This window comes from Falco naumanni, chromosome 4 (assembly GCF_017639655.2).
Source record: "Falco naumanni isolate bFalNau1 chromosome 4, bFalNau1.pat, whole genome shotgun sequence".
Classification (NCBI taxonomy): domain Eukaryota; kingdom Metazoa; phylum Chordata; class Aves; order Falconiformes; family Falconidae; genus Falco; species Falco naumanni.
In genome coordinates this window covers 111,356,958-111,369,711 of record NC_054057.1, presented here as the reverse complement: position 1 = coordinate 111,369,711, position 12,754 = coordinate 111,356,958, and the positions used below count along the sequence as shown (strand labels likewise).

Here is a 12,754-nt window from a genome sequence, read left to right as displayed (position 1 = left end):
GCATGTATCTCTCTGCTAGTATGACAGTGCTATATCACAGGCCTAAGTGAACAGCCAGGTGGTAAGTTCTGGAGTGTTAAGAGCATAGTACTAGAATTTTTTATTATTATTTTTTTTCAAGTGTTCTTTATAAAGTGTTAAGATTCCAAATGAAAATGTCTTTTTTGTCAGGTCAGAGACTGCAGCTGATGTGAAGTGTGGATTGGTAGGTGCTAGAATGCTCAGGAGGTGGAGGCCTGGTGGCTTCTGTTTGAACAGAGAAGAGAAGAAAATCGAGGGAGACAAGGGGAAAATTGTGACCAAGGTGATGGGCTAGGAGAGTGATCATCTTAAAATTTCTGTATGGATATGGGAGTGAGCTGAATTATATTTGTTAAGGCCAGAGGAAAAAAAAGCCTTAGAGTAGTTGGGTTGTAAGACACTCAGTCTGGACAGATTGGTAGGAAAGGCTCTGTCTCTGTCTGTAGAGAGATGCAACAAGATTCCATGTCGTGGTCAGGATGTGGTGGCCTACAGGGAGTTCATACTTGAAGGTTTTTGGCATGAACCACAGGATTATGAATTTAGTCACAACTGTTGAAGAAAGCAGAAAACAGGGAATGCTTTCTTGCTTTGGGGGGAGTGGAAGAGGAGGGGAGAAGAGCAAAGAAGTGGATTTCTGTCTCTGTGCTGTTAATGGTGTTTTTTACTATTTTTTTGGCTGGCAGCTATATATCTGCAAGGACAAAACTAGAAGCAGGCAGATCTGCAGTCTTATAACAGTCACCAACTAAGGCACCTCATTGCTGAGGCTGGTTGGGTTTGGCAACACAACATAAAATTTGTGAAAAGTTCTTGGATGTATTTTTTTCAGGTCCCATAGGAAAACTGTACAGACAGACAAAGACAAACAGTATTGAAACGTCATCTTAGTTGCTTCTGCTTTGTTCTTTTTAACTGCAAATTCAACTGCTCTAATATGAGAATTTGCAACCAGTTTGCAGGAAGTGATGGGGATTTATCAATGAGGCACCTTCATACTAAATACTGAAGTACTGACATGTTTGTAATGAACTGGCAGCCTTGTGGGCTTGAGGTGCTGATCATCTGAGTAAATGCTCAGATGTTTGTGTTTAGGGGTTTTCTTTGTTGAGAATTAAGGCGGGGATTTTTAGTGTATGGGTGTGTGTGCAGGTGGAGGAGTGGCAGTGCAAAGTCAAGAAATTACAATGCAATTTAATAGAGTAGTATCCTGCAGTGTAAATTAAGGTGATTTTGAGAGTTAAAAGCCTGAGAGATAAGCATCAGGGTTGTGATGTATACCACTTAATAAATGCTGTAATGCGCACAGCAACCTTCACAGAGCCCTGGACCCTCAACTGTCAGAATAATGCTTTTGCAATTATGGACAGCTTTTTGATAAAAACTACTTTGGAATATATAGATGGACTTATTTTTCCCTGCTAAGTGTTTCTTGACTAAATCTTCATGCAAATGCATAGTTCTAGGCATAACCTCCTGTGCCTTATTCCAAATCAATTAGCTTTTTTATAATCATCTGCTGTTCTAAGGTTGCTAAGCAATCATTGGTGTGATACTCATTTTTAACCAGGAAGGCTGTGGCCCGCCCCCCAGTTATTGTCTTAAAAGTAGCTGCCAGCAGTGCAGTTACAGAAGCTCATTGATACCTCCTTTGGTGAAGGTTCCGACTCCTGAGTTTGAAATTATTATTACACCATCTTGCACCTCCCCTTAATTTCTCAGATACAATCATATAGCAATATATTGAACAATAGGTGCCTGTACTTGCTCCAGCACTGATGTTTTAAGTGTCCTAGACAGTTTATAGAGTTATTGTAAACACATAAAACGGTGGGGGGAGACGGGGGTCCCCCTACTACCCTTGGTTGTGGAGAACACCGACATTCTTGTATTTTCTGGTGACAGCTAATGTAACCAGCAAAGTTGGTTTGATGGGTAGGAAGCTCTGCTCACTTTTCCTACCCTGCTGTTACGCTCCCAGCAGTAGCGGCTGTGTTGTCTGCTAGGCCGATAAATACACACATTCACTCTTCCCCCCCCTCCCCATCCTGTTTGCTGTGTTTGTTGCTGACTGATTCTCTGTTCAGAGATTTACAGGGAGCTTGTTCAGGGACAGAATTATCTGTTTTGTATTAAAGGGGAAACTGCTACAATTTTCTTCTTCATGTGCTTCCTAATGCTTACTATTACAGTTTTTCAGCCTTCTTAGACTAGCAGGTCACAGCGGAGCAAACAGCACAATATGCTACAAAGAGTAAAAAGGTCTACTTACAACGAGCTCTTCTCTGAGTCTGCCACGTGAATGTTCCACATACATATGCTACAGTAAAACAACAGAATGGAGCTTCTTTTGCAATGAAAGACATGCAGACTTCAGCTTGGCGTATCCACAGTGTCATGCTTACGTTGTCTGTTGTTTCAGGTTCTACACTCTGTTGGTGCTGTCCACTGCTCTCTTTGGAAGGCCTCCTTTCAAGAATGTCATTGTGAATGGCCTTGTTCTTGCCAGGTTCGTATATCAGTCAGTTCTTTCTGGAACAGATTTTTAGTCAAAGAGCATTTTGGATAAGCCCCTGCGAGTTGTAAATTAAATCTGAAATGGACTTTGGAGCTGTTAAGACTTGCAAGGGGGATATTGGTGTTGCAGGAGGTAAGAGGCACCTGAGAGTGTGAGGTTTACACATCCCAGCTAGCAGTTGCACTAGGTTTTTTCCAGCTGGATTAGCTCTTCCTAGAGAGAGAGCAAGTGAGTAACAAGACAGAATAGGAATTAAATTATACCTGTTATAGAGAGTAAAGGAGATTATAAATCTAGTTTCAGATGTAATTTTAATTAAGTTAATTATATGTTTCCCTTTGTTTTCAAATAAAGCTTTTTCAGTGGGCTGGAGGGACTGATGCAAAACAAGTGTGTCTTCCCTCAGCTTTGGTAGGGAAGGACAGATTTCCTGCTTAGTTTCATAAAATGGGAGTCTCTGGCGTTGGGGTTTTGGGCTTTTCCCAGTTGCTCTTGTGGGTTCAACAGTCATGCTGAAATTATGTGCTAATATATAATTATGCCTATGCTACCAAGAAGATAATAGGACAAAAAAATTAAGCTGGATTTGAGGGGCCTTTTTTCTTTATCAGTGTATTACAAGAATTCTGGAAATTTCTGCCTGCTTTCTGGTATTTTCTAGTGATGGCCAAAAAATGAGCAAGAGGAAGAAGAACTATCCTGATCCAATGAGTATTGTAAATAGTTATGGAGCTGATGCACTAAGGTAGGATTTGTTTGTTTAATGCGCAATCTGATATGTTAGCTTTCTGTTCATAGGAGACACTTACCAGGAGGCCTTCTTAGGGGTTTTTGACAATTAGCAGTAGGAAGAAAGATAATTTTAGAAACTTCTGGAGCACTATGGCAGCCAAATAACTGAAAGAATGGATGACTCAAAAGAACTGGCAATAGTTACAGTGTCTGGACTTTCTGTACCCTTTGTCCTATCTCCCTTAAGGCTGGTAACGACCAAAGCTAACGTGCTGATGGGAGGGAGGCCTTTGGTCAGAAACGCGTGGCCCATTTGTACAGAATGCTTCCCCTGGAGCCATCGCTGGCTGCTGGGGCAGCTAATCATCTGAGTTGAGCCAGCGAAAATTTGAATAAAATCTTTGAGAACAGCGCTGTTGATTTACTGTTAAATCGTTATTTTAGGGAAGGATTAATGTGTAATGCACAGAAGTGTATGTTTGCTGCTCGTACCGTACATTTTCTAAAGAGAAAGCATTTCATTTTTGTTGATATAAGTATATAATATGTACCTGATAGCAGTGAAACCAGAAGAGCAGAAGTGGAGCAGCCTAATGTGTATATATAAATTGTTCTGGTCAAACAGATTAAATGCAGTTCAAGTGTTTCATTAAAATCATACTAATGTATAAATGTAATTATGCAGTCACCTGGTACTTTGGCTAGATGTGCTAACAGCATGCATGAAGTGTTACCTTGAGGTAAAGGTACAATAAAGACGTTTTAATAACTTCGGGAGTATACTACTTACAGGTTTCTCAAGAGCCCTGTAGTTCTTGGTATATATAAGAAAACTTACATCTTACACATTGAATTGTATGTTAAAACTATACATGTAATGGTTGGGCTGAATGAAAGTTTGATGTACCATGTTTTTTTGTTTGAGAAAGGTGATTGTTGCTTGTTCTAGATAGTTTTAAAAAAAAAACAAATGTGAAATTCCTTTTTATTTCAAGCTTTAGCATTTAAAAGACCTAGTAAATTATCTTATATATGTTTACAGTGGAGAGTTGGGTGGATTTCTTAAATTTGATCAAGATTGTTCTTTGCAAATGGTCAACGTGTATTAGCAGAGTATCAGTGAATTGGTAGCTGGAACGATGTGAGTGAAGAGGGTTGGAGTTACTCTTATTAGAAATTTCTAAATTGCAGGTAATGGTTATGTTGGAAAAGATCTGCCTTTTTTTATAAAACAAACCAAAAAATATCAAACACCAGAAGTTACACTTCCATTATTCATGTTTTTTTGATATCTAAAACACTAATTCATTTTTCTGCCTGTGTACTCATTCTTTAATGTCACATTTATTTATACATACACCCACACAGAGAGTAAACAGCATTGCAGACTAGGCTCATTTATGGAAGGAGCTCTGTGATTCACTTGTCTCTGCTTATTCACTGAAGCACTTGATGTGTTCTGTTTATAGAAAAAGCTACAACTGAGTTTTTTTTCCTTGGCACTGCTTCCCTGCAGAGTTACTTTAGCTTTTGCAGTACACATATGTATATATATTTTTTTTAACTACAGCTTTGAAGTATTCTCAGCAGTAGCTTGATAAATAGATCAGCAGAAAATACAGATAGAAGTTGTTTAAATGAACATGGAGTTGAATGGAAAGGGCAAACAGAAGTTTTAACAGCACAATAAATTCAACAACCCAACTTCAAACTTCATGAAATTTGAATCCTGTGTGAAATCTGTAAGAATGGTCAAAAACAGTTAAATAGTATTTGCAAGCCCTCTTGCTCTCATATATCCCGAGGTAAGTGTTGCTGTTAGAAGTGGATGTTACATTCTCCTCTCAATCTGTTCTTAAAATGAAGAAGAAATAACAGTGCCACAGACTACTGTTTTAGAGACATGATAGGAGGGTTACTTCATTGTTTCTCCTACGTTGTTAGAAAACTTGATAATACTGGCTTGATTTGAGGACAGTTTTATTTTCTTCCCAGTGGCTAATATCACTAGGTGTAACAAAATTGACAGAACTCTTGCTTCATTGGGTGTCATATTTCTCTTTTCATATAATAGATGTAAGTTTCTTTGCATTGGAATAATCCAGGAAACTACTGGTTTTTTAATATTTACATATTGTAAGGCAGTGCAGGGCTGCTATGTTAAAAAACCTCCAAAACTCAACAAAAAAACCCACCCAACAACAACAAACCCAAAATAAAACTGTAGCCTTGGAGAGCTACTTTTTTCTATAATCTCTCACGCTGAGAGCTATTTTAGGAAGTTCTCTGGCGGTTTTGGAAGCAGGTGCTGCCGAGGTGTGTGCTGCGGGGCAGTGTGGCGGGTCCTTCCCTCACAGCCCTGGCTGGGTTGCCCTGCTGCCCCCTCAGGAGGAGAACTGGGGGCACTTGGAAGTAGTCGTTGTTCCAGGTGAGTCCCAAACTGGTAAAAGGCCTGGAGTAGCTGGTGTCCCCTGGGGCCAGTCCAGCTCTCGTATTCAGAGCAAAGTTTTGTTTGACTTCTGAAATAAATAATGAGTAATAAGCACATAAGTAATCATAATGGGAGTTTTGGTTTAAATACATACTTAGAAATTTTGGTTTCATGTAAGGACTTAGTAGTTCAGTATTAACGCTTAATTGTTCTGTACTTTTTGTGAATTTTAAATTCAGATAGGTTTAACTTTTTTTCAATACAGTACTGAAAATACCCATTTCTCTGCTGCATTATTGTCCATTTACTTTGGCAGATCTATTTTTTTGTGTATTCACTTTTATGTAAGAAACCTTCTCCTGAAGAATTTAGGACCTGGTATTCTTCAATGTGCTGTGTCAAACCCCATTAAGATTTTAAAGCCTCCTAAAGGAAGTGCCTGTAATGATATCTTAGTTTAGAATCACAATTTAAGAAGTTGATAAAACGTGAGAAGATGAGTTAATAAATTTCTATTGAGAAATGCAGCAATATTTAAAAAAAAAATACTTAGATTGGTTTTCATATTTGGAAAAGTAAAAGAGGTGTATCTAAATCAAGTTTGTATTATTTTTTTATATCCGCAAAAGACCTGGTTTCTTTTTGCGTTAACTTCATAGATACCAGTTTGTCTCCATGCACAGAATATTTGTTTAGGGAAGAAGATGGGATAAAGTATAAAGATGATTTTTTTGCAAACTCCCAGCTGGTGAGGAAGCTGGGGGACACGTCTGTGTCTCTCTGAAATGAGGAACAGTTAGCTTGAGAGAGAGTGACCTGAGGACGATGTCCCCAGGCGGGGTGGAGTCTCTGTGTAGGTGAACCCCCTTGGCTGAGGTGGGCACGGTTCTGTGAGGGGCTGCTTCTGGCAGAGGAGTCTGCATCACCTGAACCCTCAGCTTCATGCCTTCAGAGCTGTTTCTGGAGCCAAGGCACATTTGTGTTGGTGGGAGGTATAGCCTTTGTCCTCTTCTGGGGGTGTTTTTCTTGAAAATGTTAATTTCTGCTGTTTTACTTTGGTTTGCCTATTTTGCCTTGCTCCTTAGTCCCGTGTTTGTAATGGGCCCAAAGCTTTTTATAATTGAGGAAGTTAACTAGACTGAGTAGAAGAGTACTGTGTCATTGTCAAGAAATTAAAAATATTGCCGAAACAATAGGTGCCATTCTAAAGATGAGCACCAATTCCATGCCTCCACTGCTTGTTTTATACTGCAATAGCATCTCAGCATGTGCTATCACTTCAGTTAATTTCTAGAGTAAAAAAGAAAATTTCTATTCAAATTCCCTGTGCAGTATCCTAAAAATAATCCTGTAGCACTAGGAAGTAAGTTGTTGTATGTTCAACATGTTATGTGCTTACAATACTGTCTTCCTTCGTCATTGGTGTGCAACTGCTCCCTTGGCTATCTTTCTCCTGCTGTGCAGCTCTCTAGGGTTTACTGTACGTTTAAGTGCGTTTCTACCAGCATATGTAGTTTTAAGCTTTGAACTATGGTGTTCTTATTTTGCAGGTTATACCTGATCAATTCCCCTGTGGTAAGAGCAGAAAATCTGAGATTTAAGGAGGAAGGAGTAAGGGATATACTGAAGGATGTCTTCCTGCCCTGGTACAATGCATATCGCTTTCTTGTTCAGAACATTCAGATCCTGCAACATAAGGTACAGATCTCTCGAGCATGGAAGAGCAAAATGCAAGGGGCTTTGTGCTTTTTCCACTGGTGGAGTGAATTAGCATCGCAGAGAAACTTAGACTGTGACTCTGGAGGTCATCTCATCTTTACCTCCTTGCTCAAAGCAAGGCTGACTTCAGAGTTAGATCAGGTTGTATGTACTCGCTGTTCATTTCGGTGTTGTTTGCTGTTCGTACCCTGTTTTACAAAGCTATAATCGCCCTGCATCTTTTTCTTCTTGACCAAGCTTATATAGACAGGAGGAGCGGAAGGTGGAGGATTGTCGGGTCATAACAGCTATCATTTCTTGGATTAGGGTGCTCTTGATTCCCTTTTATTTCAGATAAATGTGATGCTATTGCATTCATACTCTTGAAATTAGAGAACAAGATAGGGACTTAATTTGTGGGGTTAATAAAAGCTAAGAAATTCTCTGCTGCTAGTCACCTTGCTGGGAACACCAGTTATAAGCCACATACCACATGTGCTTGAGGAAATCCTTCTGAAGTGGCCGTACTAAGCCTAGGTGGTTTCCTAGTAATTGCCTTATCAGTGTTTGTGTAGTAGCTTGGAGGCAGTAGGTGTCACTCATACTGCTTTGAGTGCTGCTATTTGGTTTTTTTTTTTGGGTTGTTGCTGTTACCTTGTGTCATGTAGCCATGCCTGGCTACATCACAGGAAGGATGCTGTCGGAGAATAGCATCTGGACTGCAAGTTTCTCTGCAGCAAGAACTTTGCTTAATAGCATACAGATTTAGCACAAATAGAACTGCAAATAAGTAAAGAAAAGACAGTTATTTTCAGTAGCAGCTGCTGTGACAATTTCTTGAGCTAACTCATTTACTGGAACTTTAATTATGAACCTGCATAGAAGTGTTTAACTTGGGAATACTCAATACTGAATACATTAGCCACAGCATGAAGATTGCCTTCTGTAACATGACAGTTCATTTTTTTTAAAAGTTAAATTTAAATACAACTTTTTTTTTTTTAAAAAAAGGAATGGAAAGGTAAATCATCATGAAAGCAATAATGCTTTAGACTTGTAGATTACATTTGAAGCCTGCTAAAAAATGCTGCGTGAGTGACATGAATTTCTACACTTACAGAATAAAAGCAAGATTAAAATTTCTTATGGTAATTTTTTTATTTAAATTAAAGATTTTATGTGTATATTATATAGTTTCTGTTGAAACCAGTTTTAATCTTTCAGCTGAGATTAATGCTAGAAGTTTGCCACTTGTTAGTGCAAAGTTTTATGGGAGAGTGGGAACTAAGCAAAAAAAGGTCAAACCTTGTACTACACATGAAACTACAGTAGCAGCTTAAATCGCAGTGAAGAGCTGTCATTTGAAGCAATAAAGGAAGCTGACTTCAGTGAATAATGCAGTAAATAGCTGACTTAAATGGGCTTATGTTTTTACAACAACCCCTTTTGGGAAGAAAGTCTAGTAACTTCCTAGATCCTAATATTTAGCAGATACTTTCTTAGGATCCCTAGACAGCATTCATCAGACAGACTTTAACGCATTGCCCCAAAAATATACTTGTTTTTCCTGTTTGACCTTTGAATTATCTAAAGTCTGCTTTGCAGCTTTTTGCTGTAATCCCATTAGATCTTGCAAGGTCAGCCAAACTGGAGATGGAAGATCCCAGTGGAAAATCCCAGTGCTTAAGCAGATAGTTTTAGTAATTCAGCAGATGTAATTTTTCTTCATAGAGATAGTGAAACCTTTCCTATGCATCATATTAGGCAAAAGAATGTGCTATTAGAGGAGATGGTGCTTAAATTAGATTTCATGCGCAGGTTTAAACAACTTCATTGTATTCTGCCTCCTGCAAGAGAGGAACTACAGTCCCAGTGTCCTGGATGCAGTCTTAACAATTTTATGCTTACTGTAATTACCACAGTAATTGTAGTTGGTTAAATGATTGCTGACCTCACACTGGGATTGCTGCACTTCTGCATGAGCAGATGCATTTCTTGCCTGAAAATCTTCTCCTTTTGTACTGTGTAAGTGGATGCATAATTTCTGGGTTGAATAACGCAAACAGATTTTTTTCATCTAGATCCCAAGGGAACGGAAGGTCCAAAGACTCTTAAAACCAGATGTTAAATATAGTTTGTAAATCTGGGAAAAAACCACAACCAACCAAAACCAAGCCGCTGTTTTCTGTCAGTCCTAAAAATGCTCACATGGAAAGGAGTCAGACTGTAGGCACCAACAAGGGTGTCCACCTCTTTTTTTTCTTTTTTTTTTTTTCCAGGTTATCATGTTCTTCTCTGTTCCAATCTGTTGAAATTGTCACATGCTCTTAAAAAGCAATTATATTGTTTATTTGCCCTTACCCCAAATCGAGTTCATCATCATAGATGAAAGTTATGCAAATTCCAGAGTCCTCCCCTGTGTCTGGAAGTTCTGGCGTACGCTGCAGCAGGGGCAGAGCGGCTGCGTGCCATGGCGTGCAGTGCTGCCTTTTGCCTGGGTGAAGAGCTGGCCTCCTTTGTAGCTGAAGGTGTGATGTGGTGAGATAGCAGCAGTGGGAGCCAGGTTTTCCTCAGCTACTCCTCTTACATGTGTCTGGAATTTAATGCTCTTTCTTAGGAAACCAGCATAACCCAGTGACGGTGGCGCATTATTGGTGGCTGACAGGTGGTTCGATACAGAGGTTTGAACGTATACCCCTTATGACCTGAAAATGTGTTTTGTGTTTTTGTGTTAACGGTAGGATGAGGGAAGAGAATTCCTCTACAATGAGAACACAGTTAAGGAGAGCAATAACATCATGGATAAATGGATTCTTTCTTTCACCCAGTCGCTCATTCAGTTCTTCAAAGCTGAAATGGCAGGTATGCGTGTGGCGGGGCGGGGGTTTAACCTCAGATTAGAGAGCTAGCCGCTTCACCCAGAGATTCCCAGAGTCCGCGTGAGACTTGCAGTTCAGATAAAAGGAAGGAAATCTTTAACCAGCTACCATCATACACGGAATGCTGCTTTCATGGGTGTTAATGCAGACTTTGCTGTGCTTGTTCATGAGATTTCAAAACCTGATAAGGCTCTTCTTGTCTCGGCTAATGCTATGAGCTCAGTGATACAGCCTGTTGCTGTAATAACATCTTCTGCACTGCTTGGAGTGATTAATAATACTGTAGTAATAACTAAAGGACAGCAGTGAAAAGGAAGGCAAATATAATTTGGGGAAGCTCTAGAAAAAGGGTAAAATGGACGCTGCTCAAGTTAGCTAAATAATTTTGAGAGGTATGTGAGCACGAGGGATACATTTTCCCCTGCATAGTTCCATGGAGAAGGTTTCTCTAATCACGCTGGGAGTGTGCGCAGAGGGATGGCATAAGATTAGGATATTGCGCAGCTGTAAGAAGACCCTCTCCTTGTTTTTCTTCCTGCATGTTGTCTTTTTTCATTCTCCCATGCCATCCCACGTTATAATAAGACATTATCAGTTGTAAGGAGAAAGTGCCACCAGTGTCCTCGGAAGTAGTTGGTCTGATCCAGTAAGCTTGCAAACTTGCGGGTAAAGTCACAACAGGATTTGAAGAGGTTTTGGTGCCTTTTAGTATCTAGGTTTCTAGTACCCTTAAAAAAGGTGGCTTTTGCCACTGTAGTTCCTGTTCATGAATAAACAACTCCCCACGTGCCTGTGATCTGAAGTTGCCCTTGGAGGAGTTTTTAGAAGCCATCTGCAAATGCGCTTGGGCCTAGGGAAGGAAGGTATTTGTGGGGTAATAGGTAATGAAGAAACGGCTAAATGCCAGATCTGAGTTTGAGGACACAGGACAGTCCTCCCCTGCTTCAGTCATCTCTGATATTCCCCTCTCTTAGACTGGCGTGATGTTCACTCCCACCAAGGCCAGTTAGATGAATTTATCTTGCTACAGTAGATAAAGCAGTAATTTTGGTAATAACAAAATTCAGGTGAGGTCATCTAAGAACATTTCATTAAAGGAAGAAAGAGTCCTCAAGCTACCAAAACTGGGAGTATGACAAAAGCTGTCTGTTCACACAAATGTGGCTTCTTCATAGAAGCTTTGTCCTTGAAATTTGGTGGTGGTGTGTGTTCAGTTTTGTGTGTTGCCAAACAGAAATATACAGAGCCTATATAAGTATACCTGCTGCACGGTAAAGAGGAAAATACATCGAGGGACAGTGGAAAATTAATTTGTGAATTTGTACCTGAGATCTTGGATTGGTGCATGGTTTAAACAGAAATAGTGTTTGTAGGAAGATGAGCGTGGGGGCAGAAACTTGAATTCACTGCTCTGGGTTTCTAAGAGGAAGATGAAGCTAATAAAAAGGGATGCGTCAGCTGACATCTTTACAAAGCAAGAAGCTCCCTTCAAGCAGGAGAAGAAAATTCCTGCTGGAAAATGACAATGTAAAGACTTTCAAGACCGTAGTGTTGGTGTTAAATCCTATTGTTGTGTGTTAGATGAACGTAGTGCGATGTGCTCATCAAATGAGCGACACATTTCACTTGGAAGGGATTAATAAATATGATTTTCCCATTTATTTTTCTGCATAAACTCTGAATTCAGTCAGATGATAATGAGACGCAGTAAATGTGTACTGCAACATGATGCTCATGTGCAAATTTTTTTTTTTTTTTAAAAAAACTTGTTTGGATTTTTTTGAAAAGTTTTCTACTTCATATGACTTGAATTGGGAAAAAAGTCAGGAAGAGGCAAGGGAAGATTATAATGGTGACTGATAACCTCAGATGTTAAAGGAGATAAATACACAATACAAGCCTCATTTTAGAACCCAAAATAATAATAATGAAAAAATAATAAATACAGAAGCTGTTGTGGAGGTGGCATGATGTGAGCAATTACAACTGATGGCATTCGCCAGCTAGTGCCGTACAGCTCTGTTACCACAAGGTGTATGAAGCCCCCCGTGCCTCTGCTGTGTGTAGAGCGTAGCTGAGGCAGTGGTGCTGAGGTGGCGTTTGGGCACCATCTGCCAAAGAAATGGTCGGTGCCAACGGCTGGTCCTGCTGCTGTGCGCGTGATCCTGTGTGAGGACGTCCGGGCTTGGTGCAGAACGGCAAGGGGACACCGCTGACCAGAAACATGGTGCAATGAGCTTCGGTTCTTCCCAAGCATGTTCTGTCATGGAGCTACATTTGACACTGATCACCGGCCTCTAGAAAAATGTTTCTGTGAAGTGAAAGTGATGTTAATTCTGCCCCAGTTTCTACTGGTGGCTTGAGTAGCCAGCAGTATTTCAGCCGTAACAGAGTCCCTGCCACTTCGGTATTGACCTCACTTGAACAGCCTGAGGGTGGTGGCGGGGAACATAACCTCCAGGCATGCTCCAGCTT

General features: G+C 40.0%; 1 protein-coding gene across 2 annotated transcripts in view; it reads left to right on the top strand.

Annotated features, from left to right (window-relative positions):
• The window catches only part of IARS1 (isoleucyl-tRNA synthetase 1), a 112,320-nt gene that overhangs the window by 65,238 nt on the left and 34,328 nt on the right, over window positions 1-12,754 (top strand). For both annotated transcript variants that reach the window (XM_040592501.1, XM_040592502.1), the window contains exons 18-21: window positions 2,444-2,530; window positions 3,201-3,284; window positions 7,253-7,400; window positions 10,142-10,262. In XM_040592501.1, coding sequence (XP_040448435.1) covers window positions 2,444-2,530; window positions 3,201-3,284; window positions 7,253-7,400; window positions 10,142-10,262 — 440 coding nt within the window. The remainder of the gene's footprint in view (window positions 1-2,443; window positions 2,531-3,200; window positions 3,285-7,252; window positions 7,401-10,141; window positions 10,263-12,754) is intronic.